The sequence below is a fragment of the Sciurus vulgaris genome (assembly GCF_902686455.1).
Source record: "Sciurus vulgaris genome assembly, chromosome: 3".
Lineage (NCBI taxonomy): Eukaryota > Metazoa > Chordata > Mammalia > Rodentia > Sciuridae > Sciurus > Sciurus vulgaris.
Genome location: NC_136463.1, coordinates 63189684 through 63211700, shown reverse-complemented (window position 1 = coordinate 63211700; position 22017 = coordinate 63189684). Strand labels below are relative to the sequence as shown.

Sequence of the window (22017 nt, the reverse complement as noted above, 5' to 3'; positions counted from 1 at the left end):
TGCATATGGATTTCCAGTTTTCCCAGCACCATTTTTTGAAGAGGCTATCTTTTCTCCATTGCATATTTTTGGCCCCTTTGTCTAGTATGAGAAAATTGTATTTATTTGGGTTTGTGTTCGTGTCCTCTATTCTGTACCATTGATCTACCTGTCTATTCTGGTGCCAATACCATGCTGTTTTTGTTACTATTGCTTTGTAGTATAGTTGAAGTTCTGGTATTGCAATACCCCCTATTTCATTCTTCCTGCTAAGGATTGCTTTAGCTATTCTGGGTTTCTTATTCTTCCAAATGAATTTCATGACTGCTTGCTCTATTTCTGTAAGGTACATCATTGGGATTTTAATTGGAATTGCATTGAATCTGTATAGCACTTTTGGTAGTATGGCCATTTTGACAATATTAATTCTGCCTATCCAAGAACATGGGAGATCTTTCCATCTTCTAAGGTCTTCCTCAATTTCTTTCTTCAATGTTTTGTAGTTTTCATTGTAGAGATCTTTTACCTCTTTGGTTAGATTGATGCCCAAGTATTTTATTTTTTTTGAGGCTATTGCAAATGGAGTAGTTTTCCTCATTTCCCTTTCAGCTGTTTCGTTGCTTGCGTATAAAAATGCTGTAGATTTATGCGTGTTGATTTTATAGCCTGCTATTTTGCTGAATTCACTGATGAGGTCTAGAAGTTTTCTGGAGGAGGTTTTTGGATCCTCTAAATATAGAATCATGTCATCCGCAAATAGTGACAGCTTAAGTTCCTCTTTTCCTATTCGTATCCCTTTAATTTCTTTAGTCTGTCTAATTGCTCTGGCTAGAGTTTCGAGGACAATGTTGAGTAGAAGTGGTGAAAGAGGACATCCCTGTCTTGTTCCCGTTTTTAAAGGGAATGGTTTCAGTTTTTCTCCATTTAGAATGATGTTGGCCATGGGCTTAGCGTAAATAGCCTTTACAATGTTCAGGTATGTTCCTACTATCCCTATTTTTTCGAGTGATTAGAGCATGAAGGGGTGTTGTATTTTGTCGAAAGCTTTTTCTGCGTCAATTGAAATAACCATGATTCTTATCCTTAAGTCTATTGACATGATGGATTATGTTTATTGATTTACAAATGTTGAACCATCCTTGCATTCCAGGAATGAACCCCACTTGATCATGGTGCACGATTTTCTTAATATGTTTTTGGATACGGTTTGCCAATATTTTGTTAAGGATCTTTGCATCTATATTCATCAAGGATATTGGTCTAAAATTTTCTTTCCTTGATGTGTCTTTTCCTGGTTTGGGTATGAGGGTGATATTAGCTTCATAGAATGAGTTTGGTAGGGTACCCTCCTTTTCTATTTCCTGGAATACTTCGAGAAGTATTGGAATGAGTTCTTCTTTGAAGGTCTTGTAGAACTCGGCTGAGAATCCGTCTGGTCCTGGGCTTTTCTTGGATGGTAGGTTTTTAATGGCTTCTTCTATTTCATTGCTTGATATTGATTTGTTTAAATTGTGTATGTCCTCCTGGTTCAGTTTGGGAGGAGCATATGTCTCTAGAAATTTGTCAATGTCTTCGGTACTTTCTATTTTGTTGGAATACCGATTGAAATTTCAAAGTAGCTTCTTATTATGTTCTGTATCTCAGTGGTGTCTGTCATGATATTTCCTTTTGCCTCATGTATTTTAGTAATTTAAGTCTTCTCTCTCCTTCTTTTTGTGAGTGTGGCTAAGGGTTTATCTATTTTGTTTACTTTCTCAAAGAACCAACTTTTTGTTTTGTCAATTTTTTGAATAGTTTCTTTTGTTTCAATTTCATTGATTTCAGCTCTGATTTTAATTATTTCCTGTCTTCTACTACTTTTGCTGTTATTCTGTTCTTCTTTTTCTAGGGCTTTGAGCTGTAATGTTGGGTCATTTAATTGTTGGCTGTTCATTCTTTTCTGTAATGTGCTCCATGCAATGAATTTTCCTCTTAGTACCGCTTTCATAGTGTCCCAGAGATTTTGATATGTTGTATCATCATTCTCATTGACCTCTAAGAATTTTTTAATCTCCTCCCTGATGTTTTTTGTTATCCATGTTTCATTCAATAGCATATTATTTAGTCTCCAAGTCTTGGGTAATTTAGTTTTTTTATTTTGTCATTGATTTCTACTCTCAGTCCATTATGATCTGATAGAACACAAGGCAGTATCTCTATTTTTTTGCATTTCTTAAGGGCTGCTTTGTGGCATAACACATGGTCTATTTTCGAGAAGGTTCCATGTGCTGCTGAGAAGAAAGTGTATCTGCTCGTTGATGGATGGAATGTTCTATATATGTCTATTAAGCCTAGGTTATTGATTGTGTTATTGAGTTCTATGGTTTCTTTGGTTGGATTTTGTTTGGAAGATCTATCTAGTGGTGACAGCGGTGCGTTAAAGTCGCCCAGAATTATTGTGTTGTGGTCTATGTGATTCTTGAAATTGAGAAGGATTTGTTTGATGTACAGGGATGCACCATTGTTTGGGGCATAAATATTTACTATCGTCATGTCTTCCTGACTTATGGTTCCCTTAAGCAGTATGAAATGTCTTTCTTTATCCCTTATGACTAACTTTGGCTTGAAGTCCATTTTATCTGACATAAGGATGGAAACCCCCACTTTTTTACTGAGTCCATGTGCATGGTAGGTTTTTCTCCCATCCTTTCACCTTTAGTCTGTGGATGTCTTTTTCTATGAGATGAGTCTCTTGCAGGCAGCGTATTGTTGGGTCTTTCTTTTTAATCCATTCTGCCAGTCTATGTCTTTTGATTGAGGAGTTTAGGCCATTAATGTTCAGGGTTATTATTGAGAAATGATTTGTATTCCCAGTCATTTGGCTTATTTTTGGTTTTTAAGACAGCTTGGTTTCTCCTTTGAGTGGTTTTTCTCTAAGGTAGTTCCTCCCTTTGCTGACCTCCATTGTTGTTTTTCATTTCCTCCTCATGGAATATTTTGTTGAGAACATTCTGTAGTGCAGGCTTTCTATTTGTAAATTCTTTTAACTTTTGTTTATCATAGAATGATTTTATTTCATCTTCAAATCTGAAGGTTAGTTTAGCTGGATATAGGATTCTTGGTTGGCAACCATGTTCTTCAGAGCTTGAAATATGTTGGTCCAGGCCCTTCTAGCTTTTAGAGTCTGGGTTGAAAAGTCGGCTGCTATCCGTATTGGTCTCCCCCTATATGTAATCTGATGCTTTTCTCTTGTGGCCTTCAAAATCCTATCTTTATTTTGAATGTTAGGCGTTTTCAATATAATGTGCCTTGGTGTGGATCTGTTGCGATTCTGTGCATTTGGTGTTCTGTAAGCCTCTTGTATTTGATTTTCCATTTCATTCTTCAGGTTTGGGAAATTTTCTGATATTATTTCATTGAACAGGTTGTTCATTCCTTTGGTTTGTATCTCTGTGCCTTCCTCAATCCCAATAATTCTTAAATTTGGTCTTTTCATGATGTCCCATAGTTCTTGGAGATTCTGTTCATGATTTCTTACCATCTTCTCTGTTTGGGCGACTTTATATTCAAGATTAAATATTTTGTCTTCATTGTCTAAGGTTCTGTCTTCCAAGGGGTCTAGTCTGTTGGTGATGCTTTCCATTGAGTTTTTTATTTGGTTTATTGTCTCCTTCATTTCAAGGATTTCCGTTTGGTTTTTTTTTGAGAATTTCTATCTCTTTTTTTGAAATGATCTTTTGCTTCCTGCAGGTGCTCTTTCAGCTTATTGGTATTATCATTCATTGCCTGCAATTGCTCTCTTATCTCATCCTTTGCTTCGCAAATCACTTAATCATGTATAATCTGAAGTCCTTTTCGGACATTTCTTCTACCATACTGTCATTGGATTCTATTACTATAGAATCTAGATTTGTTTGGATCATTTTCTTCCCTTGTTATTTCATGTTGTTCATGTATCTTCCCCTCTAGCAGTGCAGATCTGGGGTACTGCAGATTTCCTCCTATAGGCTTATAGTGGCCCTACAGGTTTCCAAAACCCTTTCTTTAAGGGGAGATCAATATTAGCAGTGCCCAATTCAGACACTATGCAATCCTAGACCAAATAGCCCCTATGGGGACAATAACAAAATTGTCATAATAAACAAAATGAGTTCAAATGTTATCTTCGGTAAAATAAACAGGTTTGCAGTAAGGTCTGCCCCAGCCCTTTTTATATTTTATTTTGAGACAGGGTCTCCTTAAGTTGCTTAGGGCCTCCCTAAATTGCTAAGGTTGGCAATCCTCTAGCTTCAGCTTCCAGAGCCCCTGGGATTACAGGCATATGCCACCACATCCAGCATGGCAGCTCTTTAAAAAAATTTTTATTTTCAGACAGGATCTTGCTAAGTGCCCAGGCTGGGCTTGAACTTGGTGATCCTTCTTCCTTAGCCTCCTGAGTAACTGGTATTACAGGTGTGTGCCACAGTGCCTGGCCTACAGTAAACTGACTTTAAAAAAAGTGGGAAGCAGTTTTCTCTGTCTCAGAAACTGGAATTTTAATAAGCCCTCCACAAGATATTGATGAATGTAAAATGTGAGAATTACTATCCTAGACTAAGAGAATACCTAAATCACTGACCTATCCATAGCATGGTTATAAAAACTGAGTTCCCCATTTGGGTAATTAGATTTATAAATTAAGCAATAACTGATACAACCTGAAATAACTGGAGTAAACAAAAAGTAGTAATTAATAATATTATAAATTTATAAATTATTAACAGAGGTGAGAGAACACAAATACCCAATATAAAAGGATGGTGCCCAAGGGCCATTGACAAAACAAATCATTAAACAAAGGTTTTTAATTATACCCAAAGGAAGAAAAGGCAAAAATTAAGCCTGAATTCATAATGTTTTCTTGCTAAAAACCAAAGGACTTTTCAAAACACTATATAATTCTTATTTTAACTATCCCTAGCAAGGGTTCATTGGCTCAAACAGGCAAAAGAGAAGGAAATAGAGTTCATAGTTTGTTTCTAAATATCTGGCTGGAAATGATTTTTCTTTAAATGTCTATGGACTCATAGAGGGGGTAGGTAAAGCGAAACTGTCTCAAAGGGGTAAAAACAAAAGATCTTATCCAGCATGGCACAACAAAGGAACATTTCTTATTGCCTACAACATAAAGTACTAACACTTCTCCCTTCAACATTTCACTAAATTCTAATCTCTTTCAATATAAAAACAAAATATCCCCTGTAGAAAGTAATCAAAGAAAGTTCAAGTCATTCATAACGAGTTTTTAAAATTTACCAGGAAAAAAATATATAAGTAGTAAAATGGGCAAAGAACACAAAATAATTTATAATAAAAACAATCAAGTACACAGAGCCAATAAGCTTAATTAAAAAAAAAAACCAACACTATTAGTAACCAAATGAAAAGTACAACAATGAAATGACATATTTTTGCCCATCACTGGCAAAGTTACAAAAGTTAAACTAGATTGAAAAGGGAAGTTAGAAAACAGATACCCTCATATTTTACAGTTTAAACAGCTATATTGTTTGGAGGGGTCAATTTGATCTTATCTGTGAAAAATCTTCAAAATATATCTACCCCCTCTACCTAGTAATTCCACTTAGAAAACTTATTCTTATGAATTAATGAAAGAAGCTGGGCACAGTGGCACAAACCTGTAATCCCAACAGCTCAAAAGCCTGAGACAGGAAGGTCACAAGTTTAAAGCCTGCCTCAACAACTTAGCAAGTACCTAAGCAGCTTAGCAAGACCCCATTTCAAAATAAAAAGTGAAAAAGGGCTGAGGATGTGGCTCACTGGTTTCAATCCTTGGTACAAAAACAAACAAACAAGATATAGGCAAAGATTTCTGAAGAAGATTGCCTTAGATGACAACATTCATAAAACAAAAAAGTCAATACAATGATATGTATTTCCTAAAATGCATGATTGAGGACTAAAATACTATGGTATAGCCAATAAGCTATGTAGTCACATGAACATATTTTACAGATAAGTGGTCTCTTTTTTCCGTTTAGATGAGGTCTCAGTATGTTGCCCAGGCTGGTCTTGAATTCCGGGGCTCTATGCCCCTCCCATTTCAAACCTCCTGAGTAGCCAGGACTACAGGTATATGCCATCCCATCCAACTCAGTTAAGCTTTTTTTTTTTTTTTTTTTTTTTTGGTGCTAAGGTTTGAACCTAGGGCCTTGTGCATGTGAGGCAGGCACTCTACTGACTGAGCTATTTCCCCAGTACAGCAGTTAAGGTTTTTTGATATTGAAAACTATGATACAAACTCACCATCTTTCTCCAAAATGGTGTCCTTCTCATCATGTCCCCATATCTACCTACAATGCTGGTGGTGTTTCAATTAAAAAAAATGCATGTAAAGAGCTAGCACAGTGCCTGAAACATAATCAATGCCTGAAAAAGCAAAATTTTGTTGTTATTATGGTTTGATTACTTTCTCCAGAACTTAAGAACATAATGTGGTAGAAAGAACAGAGATTTATTTATTTTTCCTGGAATATAATTATTTTTCCTGGACACATTTTTATTTTTTGCTTTCAGGATTGTTACTCTGCTGGACATGGTGGCACACACCTTTAGACCCAGCTACCTGGGAGGCTGAGGCAGGAGGACTGCAAGTTGGAAACTAGCCTGAGCTACTTAGCAAAACCCTGTCTCAAAATAAAACAAAAATGGACCGGAAATGTGGCACAGTGGTAGAGTGCTTGCCAGGTATGTGTGAGACCTGGGTTCAATCAATATTGTCCCCTCACCAAAAAAAAAAAAAAAAAAAAAAATCACGGTCATTCCAGGTTTTAGTTCAGTGCTAGAGAGCCTGCCTATTGTATGTGAAGTCCTGGTTTATATCCCTGGCACCATGAAAAAAATCTTTTTATCCCAAGTTTCTAGAAGATATCCACTCTTCTCATATTATACACATACAGAAAAAGAATACAGGCTGGGGATGTGGCTCAGTGATAGAGTGGTTCCCTGGCATGTGCAAGGCCCTGAGTTCAATCCCCAACACTGTAAAAGAAACAAAATAGAATACTGTTATGGACTCAATATAGCCATTATTCATATTCAACAATGATCAAAATTTGGCCTGTTAACCCTACGTTTATAAGTCTATCTGCCCCATCCTGCCAGATTTTTTTTTAATTCATTTTTATTGTAAACAAATGGGATACATCTTGTTTCTGTTTGTACATGGAGTAACAGCATACCATTTACGTAATCATACATTTACATATGGTAATGATGTTTGATTCATTCTATTATTTTTTTCCTTCCCCCCTCCCCTCCCTCCCCTCTTTTCCCTCTATACAGTCCCTTCTTCCTCCATTCTTGCCCCCCCACCCCACATTATGTGTCATCATCCACTTATCAGCGAGATCATTCGTCCTTTGGTTTTTTGAGACTGGCTTATCTCACTTAGCATGATATTCTCCAATTTCATCCATTTGCTTGCAAATGCCATAATTTTATTATTTTTTATGGCGGAGTAATATTCCATTGTATATATATATACCACAGTTTCTTTATCTGTTCATTAATTGAAGGGCATCTAGGTTGGTTCCACAATCTGGCAATTGTGAATTGAGCAGCTATGAACATTGATGTGGCTATATCTCTGTAGTATGCTGATTTTAAGTCCTTTGGGTATAAGCCAAGGAGTGGGATAGCTGGGTCAAATGGTGGGTCCATTCCAAGCTTTCTGAGGAATCTCCATACTGCTTTCCAGAGTGGCTGCACTAATTTGCAGTCCCACCAGCAATGTATGAGTGTACCTTTTCCCCCACATCCTCGCCAACACCTATTGTTGCTTGTATTCTTGATAATCGCCATTCTAATTGGGGTGAGATGGAATCTTAGTGTAGTTTTGATTTGCATTTCTCTTATTACTAAAGATGTTGAACATTTTTTCATATGTTTTATGATTGCTTATAGATCTTCTTCTGCGAAGTGTCTGTTCATATCCTTAGCCCATTTGATGATTGGGTTATTTGTATTCTTGGTGTAGAGTTTTTTGAGTTCTTTATATATTCTGGAAATTAGCGCTCTATCTGAAGTATGAGTGGCAAAGATATTCTCCCACTCTGTAGGCTCTCTCTTCGCATTGCTGATAGTTTCCTTTGCTGAGAGAAAGCTTTTTAGTTTGAATCTATCCCAGTTATTGATTCTTGCTTTTATTTCTTGTGCTATGGGAGTCCTGTTAAGGAAGTCTGATCCTAAGCCAATAAGTTGAAGATTTGGACCTACTTTTTCTTCTGTAAGATGCAGGGTCTCTGGTCTGATTTTAAGGTCCTTGATCCATTGTGAGTTGAGTTTTGGGCAGGGTGAGAGACAGGGGTTTAGTTTCATTCTGTTGCATATGGATTTCCAGTTTTCCCAGCACCATTTTTTGAAGAGGCTATCTTTTCTCCATTGCATATTTTTGGCCCCTTTGTCTAGTATGAGAAAATTGTATTTATTTGGGTTTGTGTTCGTGTCCTCTATTCTGTACCATTGATCTACCTGTCTATTCTGGTGCCAATACCATGCTGTTTTTGTTACTATTGCTTTGTAGTATAGTTGAAGTTCTGGTATTGCAATACCCCCTATTTCATTCTTCCTGCTAAGGATTGCTTTAGCTATTCTGGGTTTCTTATTCTTCCAAATGAATTTCATGACTGCTTGCTCTATTTCTGTAAGGTACATCATTGGGATTTTAATTGGAATTGCATTGAATCTGTATAGCACTTTTGGTAGTATGGCCATTTTGACAATATTAATTCTGCCTATCCAAGAACATGGGAGATCTTTCCATCTTCTAAGGTCTTCCTCAATTTCTTTCTTCAATGTTTTGTAGTTTTCATTGTAGAGATCTTTTACCTCTTTGGTTAGATTGATGCCCAAGTATTTTATTTTTTTTGAGGCTATTGCAAATGGAGTAGTTTTCCTCATTTCCCTTTCAGCTGTTTCGTTGCTTGCGTATAAAAATGCTGTAGATTTATGCGTGTTGATTTTATAGCCTGCTATTTTGCTGAATTCACTGATGAGGTCTAGAAGTTTTCTGGAGGAGGTTTTTGGATCCTCTAAATATAGAATCATGTCATCCGCAAATAGTGACAGCTTAAGTTCCTCTTTTCCTATTCGTATCCCTTTAATTTCTTTAGTCTGTCTAATTGCTCTGGCTAGAGTTTCGAGGACAATGTTGAGTAGAAGTGGTGAAAGAGGACATCCCTGTCTTGTTCCCGTTTTTAAAGGGAATGGTTTCAGTTTTTCTCCATTTAGAATGATGTTGGCCATGGGCTTAGCGTAAATAGCCTTTACAATGTTCAGGTATGTTCCTACTATCCCTATTTTTTCGAGTGATTAGAGCATGAAGGGGTGTTGTATTTTGTCGAAAGCTTTTTCTGCGTCAATTGAAATAACCATGATTCTTATCCTTAAGTCTATTGACATGATGGATTATGTTTATTGATTTACAAATGTTGAACCATCCTTGCATTCCAGGAATGAACCCCACTTGATCATGGTGCACGATTTTCTTAATATGTTTTTGGATACGGTTTGCCAATATTTTGTTAAGGATCTTTGCATCTATATTCATCAAGGATATTGGTCTAAAATTTTCTTTCCTTGATGTGTCTTTTCCTGGTTTGGGTATGAGGGTGATATTAGCTTCATAGAATGAGTTTGGTAGGGTACCCTCCTTTTCTATTTCCTGGAATACTTCGAGAAGTATTGGAATGAGTTCTTCTTTGAAGGTCTTGTAGAACTCGGCTGAGAATCCGTCTGGTCCTGGGCTTTTCTTGGATGGTAGGTTTTTAATGGCTTCTTCTATTTCATTGCTTGATATTGATTTGTTTAAATTGTGTATGTCCTCCTGGTTCAGTTTGGGAGGAGCATATGTCTCTAGAAATTTGTCAATGTCTTCGGTACTTTCTATTTTGTTGGAATACCGATTGAAATTTCAAAGTAGCTTCTTATTATGTTCTGTATCTCAGTGGTGTCTGTCATGATATTTCCTTTTGCCTCATGTATTTTAGTAATTTAAGTCTTCTCTCTCCTTCTTTTTGTGAGTGTGGCTAAGGGTTTATCTATTTTGTTTACTTTCTCAAAGAACCAACTTTTTGTTTTGTCAATTTTTTGAATAGTTTCTTTTGTTTCAATTTCATTGATTTCAGCTCTGATTTTAATTATTTCCTGTCTTCTACTACTTTTGCTGTTATTCTGTTCCTCTTTTTCTAGTGCTTTGAGCTATAATGTCAGGTCATTTAGTTGTTGACTTTTCATTCTTTTCTGTAATGTGCTCCATGCAATGAATTTTCCTCTTAGTACTGCTTTCACAGTGTCCCAGAGATTTTGATATGTTGTATTGTCATTCTCATTGACCTCTGCCAGATTATTTTGAAGTAAATTCTAGAAATCTAGTCCCGGCTGGTTTTGAATTTGCAGTCCTCCTGCCTCAATCTCCCAAACCACTAGGATTACAGGCTTGAGCCACTGCACCCAGCAGAACATGGTTTATTTTTGTTTTTGTGGTACTGGGGAATAAACCCAGGGACGCTCTACGATGGAGCTTCAGCTCCAGCCTTTAAATTTTTTTTTTTTTTACTTTGAGATGGAGTCTTGCTAAGTTGCCCAGGCTGGCCTCAAACTTGTGCACCACTGTGCTCAGCTAGAACATGGGTTTTAAAGTTATACAAACAAGGTTTTAAATCTCCACTTTCTTTCTAGTTATATTACCTTGGGTAAACTATGTAAACTCTGAATTCAAGTGCCTACCTATCACTCAGTAAAGGCAGTATCACTTACCCTTGATTGGTTCCAACTGGTTCACACCTGTGATGTTTCTCTCAAAATATAATCAGTTTCACCCTATTGATTTTACCTTAGTCTTTGCTCTTTTTATCTTACTTCTGAGCAATTCCAAAACAATGTTTTCTCATCTTTTACTCATATTATACCTGGGCTTTCTCCTGTGGTTTTCGAATTATATTTCATTTTAGGCAGAATACTACTCTTGTAAGATAATTAGTAAATCAAAAAAGATCAAAAGTGAAGAAAGCTTGGGAATAACTACAAAGGCTAATCTTACAATGTATACTATAATATTAAAAGATCCAAGAAGTCTCACAGTAATGGATTTTGTTTAACACTGGTTTACTTATGTGATTACAAAACTTTTTGTTTTGTTTTGTTTTTTAACCTAACAATTCAAAATCTACAAAACCAGACTTCCACAGAACGTGCTTGAGAAAGACAATGTTAGTGTCAAATCAGTGCTCAAAAAGCAAAGCTTTCTTTGGAATATTACCAGCTTAACAAAACTGCAAGAGTTCCTCAGTGCTTATAGGTGAAAATCAACTTATCTTGCCACTGACATCGTTATGCCACAAATGTCTCCCAAACTAGAATATTTGCCTTGTATCTAGATTTCCCATGTTTTGTGGGCAATGAGTTCAATAAATAACTACTGAATGAGCATCCAGGCTGAACCATACATGTAACTAATCTCAAACAGTAATGAAATTGTTCATGTTGCTGCTATTGGGGAGTCCTTGAGATATTTTACATTTCTTAGTAATGATGGTTAGAAGCTTCAGAAAATGTCTACCTTCTTCAGATTTTTAAATGGTTAAGAATTTCTAAAGATTTCCTCTGACGCATCTACACTAATTTTCTAGGTCAGTCATAAAGCTCAACTATGTGACCTTATCACTGTTCTTAATACTCTTGAGCTTCAGACTTCTTCTTTTATAAAATTAAGGTACTCATACTTACATGGCAGGTTTATTGAGAACAAATATGGTATGCTAAGTACTTAGCCCAGGGACTGACACATGGGAGGTATATGATTATTTTTCCTTGCCATGGAAAAAAAAAAAAAAAAACAAAGCAAAAAGAAAAGGAAGATGAGTAACACCTTATATAGGGTAGCGAGGCAAGACCTCTCTAAGAAGATGACATTTACAAGGGAGTGAGAGAGCCACGCAACATCTGGGGACAGAGAATTCCAGGTTAAAAGAGGAATGATTGCAAAGACCCTCAGGTATGAGTGCTTGGTTTGCTTAAGGTACAGCAAGGATGTCAATGTGACTAGAGTATACTGAGAACAAGGAGAGCAGGAGGAGCTGAAGTCAGAGAGTGGGTTGGAGGAATACTCAGATTATGAAGGGCATCAGAGGCTACTGTTAAAACTTTGGCTTTTCAAAAAAGAACAGTCACTGCAGTTGGGCATGGTAGCAAATACCTGTAATCCCAGTGACTTGGGAGACTGAGGCAGAAGGATTGCAATTTTGAGGCCAGACTCAGCAACTTAGTGAGGCCCTAAGCAACTGAGCAAGACAGTATCTCAAAATTAAAAATAAATAAATAAATAAATAAAAAGGGCTGGGGATGTGGCTCAATGGTTAAGTACCCCTGGGTTCAATCACCAGTGGAAGGAAAAAGGAAGGAAGGAAGATGGAAGAACAGCCATTGGAAAGTTCTGAAGAAACCCGATATGATTTACGTATGTGTAAAAAGATCATTCTAGTTGCTATGCTGTAAATAGGAGTAGGAAGAGGGAGGACCACAGAAATCAGTTAGAAGGTATTTCAATAAATGGACCTAGGGTGTAGTGGTAAGAAAGAGTTGTATCTGCAGGTATTTTGAAGGGAAAGAAGACATGAATTGCTGATGGATTAGACACAGAAGTGTGAGAAAAAGAAGAGTCAAGAATAACCCAAGATTTTGACATGAACAATTCAATAATCAATACCACTATTTACACAGATGGGGTAAGAATGAAGACCAGGTCTGGGTGATGTGGGATATTGAGATGTTATGCTCACTGTACTGTACTTATTTCAGTCCCTGAATGTTCAGTGAGCTGAAACTGTCTCCTGGGCATTTTGGTCATCTTTCCCACTGGCTGAGGGTGGACTGTTGGTGCTATGTTCTCTGGACAGATCCTATGCTTGGTACCTAACACTATAGCTGGGGATGCTGACAGATGGGTGAAGATGGGGCAGGGAAAGCTTGAAGCTGATGAGGATTTTTCCTTGTCCTGTACCAAAAGACAACTAACTCAATAGCCAACTCCTAAAACCACCCTTTAGAATCAAGACCATTTTGTGATATCACACACACACACACACATACACACACACACACACACACACACACACACACACACACACACCCTGTACAAGGATGCTCTGGCTCAAGCCGTGATTATCCAGTTTCCTTTCTAACTTACTATCTTCCAAAGACTAAAAACAACTTGTTAGCTGTCCTCAGTCCCCCACATGCTGCACATCCATATTATTGTCCCCTGAGACCAGAAGAACAGAGTTTCACTCTTAAGTTTTTGCTGGAAAGACATAAAATGAATATTCCTCTGTAGAAAGAGGTATTCTCTCCTTCCTCAAATCCATTAAACATTAATGCATCCAAAAAGCAGGATTTTTGACAGAACTAAGGATTGAATCAAGCACTCTACTACTGAGCTACATCCCCAGACCTTTTTATTTTTTATTTAGAGTCTCACTAAGTTGCCCAGGCTGTCCTCTAATTTCTGATCCTCTTGCCTCAGCCTCCTGGGTAGCTAGGATTATAGGTGTGTGCTACTGAGCCCAGTAAGTATGCTTTTTTTTTCTTTCCCTATTTTTTTTTATTGGTGCATTACATTTGTACATAATGGCAGGAGTCTTTGTTACATATTTGTACATGTGTACAATTTAACAATATAATTTGGTCAATATCATTCCCCAGTATTTCTCCTCTCCCTTCCTCCCTCCCTCTCTCCTTCTGGTCCATTTCCTCTACTCTACTGATCTCCATTTGATTTTCATGAGACCCCCACCCCTCCAATCACTTTTTTCCCACTTTTTTTTTTTCCCTCTCTAGTTTCCACATGAGAGAAAACATACCACTCCTTACTTTCTGAGTTAGGCTTACTTTGCTTAACATAAAGTTCTAAAGTTCCATCCATTCTCCTGCAAATAACATAATTTCATTCTTCTTTATGGATGAATAAAACTCTATTATATATATATATATATATATAATAACACATGTGATATATATATATCACATTTTCTTTATCCATTCTTCACTGATTGACACTTAGACTGGTTCCATAGCTTGGTTACTGAGAATTCTGCTGCTATTAAAGTGGGTATGCATGTATTGCTACAGCCTGCTGACTTTAATTCTTTAGGATAAATACTGAGGAGTGGTATAACTGGGTCATATGGTGGCTCCATTCCATATGTTGGTCTTTAGAGGAACTTCCATACTGATTTCCATAGTGGCTGTACTAATTTACAATCCCACCAACAATGTAAAAGTGTTTTCCTTTTTCTCCACATCCCCTCCAGCATTTATTGTTTGTATTTAATACTGTTTGTATTTTTGTCATTCTAACTGGAGTGAGGTGAAAGCTCAGTGTAGTTCTGAGTTGCATTTCCCTAATTGCTAATGATGTTGAACATTTTTTCATGTATTTCTTAGTGAACGTAGCTTTTTGATATATCAATGCTTAGGACCTTTATGTACTTACAAAAATTTAACCAAAGTGAATATATATTTAAATTCTGTTATGAGCCATTAATTGACCATTTATAAAAATGAAAATACAGGGAATATTTCCTTGACTTGATAAAGCAAGGATTGGTTAGAGAAATCTTGGCACATTAAAAGAATACTACAAGGGGGAAAAAAATAACAGAATGAATCAAACAACATTGCTCTATGTAAATTTATGATTACACAAATGGTATGCCTTTACGCCATGTACAAACAGAGAAACAACATGTATCCCATTTGTTTAAAAAAAAAAAAAAAAAAAAAAAAAAAAAAGAATACTACAAGATCACCAAAAAATGATTCTATGTTCTTTCAGCAGCACCACCAAAATTCCATAAAAATATAAAGCAAAAAATGTGTATTGTAAGTAGTATTCATAGTATGATCCCCCGTTTGGTGTATTGTACCCTCTCACTCCTGCCTCTGGTGATAGGGATTAAATTTAGGATCTTGCACATACTAGGCAAGTGTTCTACCACTGAACTACACCCTCAGCACATACACCTCAAAGTTTTATTTTTTAAAAATGTGTGTGTATACTCAAAATTAACTATGATTATACACAATTAGCAAAATGACTGTGATGTTATCTCTGGGTGGAGGAATTATGGATTAATTTTTCTTTTTTATTTGTCTGTCTTTCAAATTTTCTGTAATGAATAAATACTACTTTATACTGAGCTTAAAATTTTTATATTATAAACAAAATCTAACTCTTATTTGTACTTCATGTTTTGAATTTAGTGTTTTCCAGTGCTAGGGCCTTGTACATGCTAGGCAAATTCTCTACCACTGAGTCACACCCCAGCCCTGGAATCTAGTTTTTATTTAGTTATTTATCTTAAATATTTACCTCTGTCCCCTAATATATACTTTATCTAGGTCAAAAGACTTCCTCCTGAGAAGCCATTTGTGGTGTCCTCCCCAAAGGCATCTCTCCCAGCAAGACGTGATGCTAACAACTGTACAATTAGACAGGCACAGGGTCCCCCTATCCCAACACAGGATACTGCCCCCAAAGTCTGTAGCTGCTACTTCCCCAGTGGAGTGACTGCTATATGGGAAAAGTAGAGTAGTCTGGACTGCTCTACTCTCCACCTGGCTGAAGACCCAACTGTTAAGCAGAGACTAGGAGCTCTACAGCCCCCACCAGTGCAATGGGAATGGGTTTTGTTTTCTATAAACAGACAAGAAAAAAAGTTCAAGTTAAAACATAGTCCTTAGAGAAAGGAATATAGAAACCAGGCGGCGGGGAATGCTTCATATTCCTAAAAGCTTTTTTTGTAAGTTAACACATGGTGTCTGCTTCTCTCTAGTCACCTATTTATCACTCTCCTCCTTAGAGAAGGGAAAAAGCCCTGGCTGTTTTCCTAGTGCAGAGTTTTGTGGCTGGGGAAGAAGGAAGGGGGGAGGAAGGAGGGTGCTTTAAGCATGATGCAAACCATTTGGAGCTGAGTGAGAGCACTGCCAACACAAGCTGCACTATTTAAACAAGTGAGGAAATGATCGTATATACAACATGCCAGTGAGTATGCGTGCACGCGCGCGCGCACACATACACACACACCCCAAAGGAAGTCAAAAGGGTTTTTTGTTTTTTTTTTTTTTCAGGACACAGAACTGGATGTCAGTGGCTAAAAGGTCGATATTTTCCCTTTAACACCCTTCTCAGTGACTTAATCATGTTCCGTTTGCACAGAAAACTTCCCAAGAATAAAAAAGTCTGGAGAATTAAGAGGAGGGGTGAACAGGGAGGGACGTTTGGCCTAGGGCTGACCTTATCCGAGGTTTTCTCCACGTAGCAGGGGTCCTGAGGGGCAGCCAGCAAGGGGACAAAGCCCGAGAGAAGCCGATCCTCTTCCAGGATAAGAAGGGTGAGGTCATCGTCCGGGTCCTTGTACAGTGGCACCTCAGACTGATTCACCGCAGTCAATATGTTACAGAAATCTGCCAGTGTTGACCACACATCCACAGCAACCCTGTGAGAAATAAGGTCAGAAAAGAGGAGCAGCTCTAAAGAGAGACCAATTAAAAGTATTCTCAGCACTTGTGAGCAGAAAGGTACTTGCAGAAAAGTTGTCCAGGATGGCAGCTGCCAAGGAATTGTACCAAAAATGCTAGATATGAAATTGTGCCCATGGCAGTAATCTAGGGTGTGTGTATTCCTCCATGCAAAGCTGAAATTGTTTAGGGGGAGTTTTTAATCCTAACCAGACAGGAAAAAGAATTTGGAGGATCAGTTGCCTAATGCAGGTCCTGTCACCTTTCCAGACAGTGTGCTGAGACACTTACTCAAACACTAGACACTCAGTGCCTGAGGCAGCTCCCAGAATTCCCCCTCCCATGTAGCCAAGTATATGCCACACAGACAGCAACTGGGCACCAGCCTCCCTCCTCCAGTCACAGCTACATGGGGTACAGTCACTGAAGAGTGTCATGTGGGTGTTCCCTTTATGATGGTTTAGAAATTTCCTCCGTATGTATAAGCAAGAAAACAAACAAACAGATCTAACAAAAAACCCTCTTTCCTGGCCTCCTAAGATCTGTCCAGGAAGGTAAAGCCTCTCAAACATTTTAGCAGATAAACCTGTATCAGTGCTGTCCTGACTACCCCACACCTTCTCCTTTCTCCTTTAGTCACATTTTGGGACTCTCTTGGTTTTAGCACTGGAAGTATCCCTGCAAATCCTCCAGTTCTGGGCAAACCAGAATGGTTGGTCATCCTCATTGCATATCACCAGGCCATGGTACAATGAGAAAAAATACCAGAAATACAAAATTTGGCTCTCCCCATCTAAAATTCCAAGTTAGAATTTTTAAAAGAGGGTTTGTTTCTCTCTCACCATCACTTATCAGTAGATGCGGTCATTTACTATTGTTCAGATTCCTGCTTTGATGGGTGCTAAGGATCCATTCAAGTTTTTAAAAAAAAATATTTAGCCTGTCTTGGGATACCCCAAATTGTGGTCAGATGAAGTGCCTGAAAAATTTACAAGACTTGGCTTTCTCCTCCAGAGGAAACTTTAATCTGAGAATATGGAACAGGTAGTACCCTATGGATGCTTAATTTTATTCCTTTAAATGCATATGAGAGTTATAAAGAAAAACTTCACTATTAGTTTCAAGAGGTGGAGTGGCAAGAGATAATAAATAGAGAGAGACAGAGAGATTAAACAAGTTGTTTCTCCTGGAGATTAGGAACTTTTGGAAAATGGCAGAAGGGATATGCCACTGAAGGTAATGTTAGGGGAGAGGTGCAGGGACTCCCTGACTGGCCCCAGGTGGAAGGAGGCTACACTGGTTTATTTACTGTAATCACTGCACTAGGAAAAGGCAATGAAATGAAACATCTTGTTTTCAAGAGTGTCCTGGGAACCAGGCGGAACACAGGCCCATTAATCACACAACAGCACATAATCAACACACGTGTACTGCAGAAGTAACTTGCTTAACAGGCTTTGCCCAGGAAAGAGAGTATGTTTGGGAAGAATCACCGGCGGGATACGAATTTTCTAAAGCTTCTCTCTGCTCTGACACTGACAACCAGACTCATTCACAAAGCTCCATCTTTTGGCTCAGCCGGGTTTGGCTGTCAGAAATGTTTAAATATGGAAAAAAATACACAGTTGCAACACATTTCTGTGCAGAGATCTGCCTGAGCCCCTTCGTGATGTAATGGGAAACGCCGCATTCAGGCTACCAGCTGTAGAATAAACAGAACTTTGAGGGTTAAAAGGAACTGAACTTTCCACGACCCCATCTGCAGAGAAGAAAATAATAAGAGGAATGATGCACTGCCCCACAGCTCTGATAGTTTATCCTCCGGTCCCGGCTGCAGAGACAAGCACCGGATGTGATAGGGCTGCTCAGGGCCGCCTCCGAGGTTAGCGCTGCCCATGGGAGACACACAGGGAGGCTCTTCCAGTTCCCCACTTCCTCCCCCAGTGCCCTGCTGGCCACTTGAGCCCACTGCCTGAGTCCGATCCCACAGTGCTGGTAAGCTTGGCCAACAGGCATTGCTCGGCTGCAGAGTAGAGATTTGGAAAATAAACAGGAAAGACGACAGTGAGAAGGAAGAAGGTGAAAAGTCTCCCAGCTGAAATATTGGCTTGGGGACCCTGGTTGGTGCTGTGCAGGTCAAGGTTGCTACAGGACACAGTTGGGGGTGAGGTGGGAGTGTAGGCAGCAGCAGTCCCAGCCAGAGAGAGGCGGCAGAAAATCACCCACTGCTGCCACAGTGGGAGGCCCCACATCCCTCTCTCATCCTCCCACCCCTACCATCTTGGATCCAAGATGAAGAAATATGTGGTACCATGTGGTTCTCATTACCCTGCTCTCCTGTCCCCTAAGGCTCAGATAAACCAAAACTGACTCCTCCTAGAGACTGCTGGCCACCACTAGGGACCCCTGCCCACATCTGCCTTTTGCCCATTACCACCCACCTTGTGCCAAAACCTTAAGGCTCACTGCAAAATAAGGTGGATGAGAATTCCCACCCCAATGTTCATTTTGTAAGATAGCAGCTGGTGCCAAAAGACATAGGAAGTGCCCTGAGTTCCCAACTCAAAAACAGAAATAAAAGTGGACCAAGGGTCAAGTTAGACTGATTGGAATCAAGGGAATACACAAAATGCTTCAATGAAAGGTCACTTTTGCCCTGGTCAGTGCAGCCTGATCTTGTATCTGAACTGAGTAGCTTTTTTTTCCTGGTATCTCAACTCTCTGCAGAGGTACAGGCATAGACAGTATGAGGAAACTAATACTAAAAGGGAGGGGTGCTCTGAAAATCTAGGTGAGATGCCTGAACTCATAAGGTAATTCCTGCAACTCTGGCAACGTCACCTCAGCTTATCCCAATCAGGCCTGTGGGCTGGGAGGTCAGTTCTACAGTTTCCTGTCTGGAAAGGGAAAAGTTTAGCTTTGTCCTACTTTAGTTCCTTATTTCAACAAGAAGCACCTTCTAACCTTCATCCCACGGCAGTCCTTGGACCCTCAGGATTCAAGGTTGGCTGAGTAACTCAAAATCAAATTCTTCAGGCTATGAAGAGCTTTAAACAGCTCCCAATCTTCTGGAAAGGCTTGGAAAATGACTTCCCAAAAGTTTTCTCTGCTATTCTCAAGCTACCTTTGATTCTAAATGGACCCTCTAGAGTGCTACAGTCTGTCAAGTTCTTTTTGCTTGTTCTGGTTCAACTTTTATTTTGGGGAAGCTCCCAGAGTCCACAAAATCCCACAAAAATTAGGGTGCACTCTTCACCAAGCAGACACAAAGCAGTCAGAGAAAATGAAATTGCTCAATAAACCCATTTATGGCTCCCAGAATGGTGGCAAGGGAGTCTCTCAGCAGTTGGGATGTGATTAGTGCACAAGGATCAGCAGTTGCAGGGTGACCCACTGGCCCAACCCCACAGAACACACCACACACTAGGAAACCAGACCCCTGGCTGAAGTCTGAACACCAGATCCTAGCTTGGGACAGACCAGCAGTGACTAGTTAGAGGTATGTACTCAGAACCAAGGCCCAGTCACTTCCCTACAGACATGCATTCACTTACTCCACCAGGAAAGGAAAAAAATAAGAGTTAATTTACTTTTTATTGCCTCAGAATTCCAAGGTTTAATGTAGCTGTCAGTTTGAGTGCAGTGCAGCTGCTGGCCGATACAATGCAGCCCAGGCCAGCCCAGGTGACTGGGGAAACACATTTCACAGAAATGAACCAACACACACACTTGGCTGGCTGGTTGGGGGATATTGACTTGGGGAATCAGATTAACCCTTCAGGCTAGGGTTAGTTCTGCAAATAGCATTAGAAAAGTAGCTTCAGTCCAGAGAAGTGAGAAGCCCTACTCTCAGGTGGGCCAGTGGGTTTCTGTATTTCTGAAATTTTAGAGTTCTCTCATAGGAGACATTACCCAACTACACATGCCCTGAAAGATTAAGGTGTGAGATATGTGAGGTAAGTTATACCACGATAATCTACCTCCTTGCCTGGAACTCAGAAAGGCAGATCTACTAGCATTATAGGAACCAGATCTGATAGAACTGTTCTGAAAGCTCCATCTGGGGTGGGGCTGAGGGAAGGCGACAGTTTGGAAAGGTCCATCCAGGATTCAGTCTCTTTCTGGAAAGACTAAGGAGTACTAAGTACTCACACACTAAGGGAACAGGCTGACTGGTGATTAATATCAAGTACAATGACCCCATGTTACAAGCCTGCAGGGGCCTGTGGAGGTGGCCATTTCCTGTGTAATACCAGCTTGTTTAAACACTAACATTCAAACTCCACAGCTGCAGAACAAACCCGGAAAGAGTTGAGTGAGAAGAAGCCCTGCATTGTGTTTCAGAGCTACAGAAGATCAGAGCAGTAGTACAGATGGGAAAGAAGTTGGGTCTTTTGGTTCCTGGGGTGAAGAGATTTGGAAATATAGCCAACATGGCACAGAAACTAGGCATAAGGAAGCTGAAAAAGAAAATCCATGGACTACAGACTCACAGGGGAAAGACAAAAGGCAATAACAAGAGAAATGCTCTTAAGATATTTAATATCTACTTTAAAAAACTTATTTCCCCATGGGAGCCCACAGCTCCACTCCTGGTTCAATGGCTAACATAAGCACACTGTTGCCCTGGAGGACTTCTCATCTAACTGGAGACAATGGCAGGAGGTGAGCAGCTAAAAGGAGAAATGGACCCAACCAATGGGTCTGGTAGAATTAAAAGAATAATGTTTGGGCTTAAAATGGTTTATTAAGCTCCTCAGAAAGTCAAGATGCTATGCCAACCCTATATGCAGTGGGATGAGGATCTGGAGATTAGAAGAAATCTATGTAGCTCTCTGAGATTTAGGAACTACCAACAGTGTGCCTTCTAGATGCCCCCATAATACCAAGTCAGAGATCACCATTCTAGGAGTTGTCCAAGAGTTAAGAGATGTTTACTGGGTAATCACTACAGAATATAAAACCCAATTGAAGATAAGTCCTTTTACAATCCTGGTTAATACAAACAAATCAACTTGGGCCTTTGGTAAAGTATCCAACCCTCAATCAATTCTGCCTAACAGGGTAAATAAAATCCTGAGGCTCAGTCTTCCTTACTACTGCAAGAACATATGCATTCCCAAGTTCTAAGCAATGCAGTTAAGAGCTCTATGGCCACAACAGGTCAGAATAACCTCATTTCTGAGTATTTCTCAAGTACAGAATACCTTTACTACATCTCCTCCCCAACCTCTGTCAAGGTCAGAGCCTTATTTAATTTCAGTTTTCCCAAGTCACACTCATAAGTATAGCCTCTGTCATATCACTATGGTATGTTAAACCCATCAGCACTGTGTTTGGGGAAAGAGCAGCCCCTAGGGGATCTTGACATCTCCACAGCATGAGTGGAGTCCTCTATGGCCTCCCTGGTGTGTATTCTCACGGCTCCTGCCTCTCCAAACTTTTAGCTGTAACCACTCCAACACGTCCTCTCCATTTAGC

General features: G+C 39.2%; 2 protein-coding genes across 2 annotated transcripts in view; one reads left to right on the top strand and one right to left on the bottom strand.

Annotated features, from left to right (window-relative positions):
* Positions 1 to 22017, top strand: part of HIC1 (HIC ZBTB transcriptional repressor 1) — a 242190-nt gene that overhangs the window by 101211 nt on the left and 118962 nt on the right. The window lies entirely within an intron of this gene.
* SMG6 (SMG6 nonsense mediated mRNA decay factor) overlaps positions 1 to 22017 on the bottom strand; it is a 234375-nt gene that overhangs the window by 95801 nt on the left and 116557 nt on the right. The window contains 1 exon segment of the mRNA XM_079130769.1: positions 16313 to 16514. Within this exon segment, the coding sequence (XP_078986895.1) occupies positions 16313 to 16514 (202 nt within the window).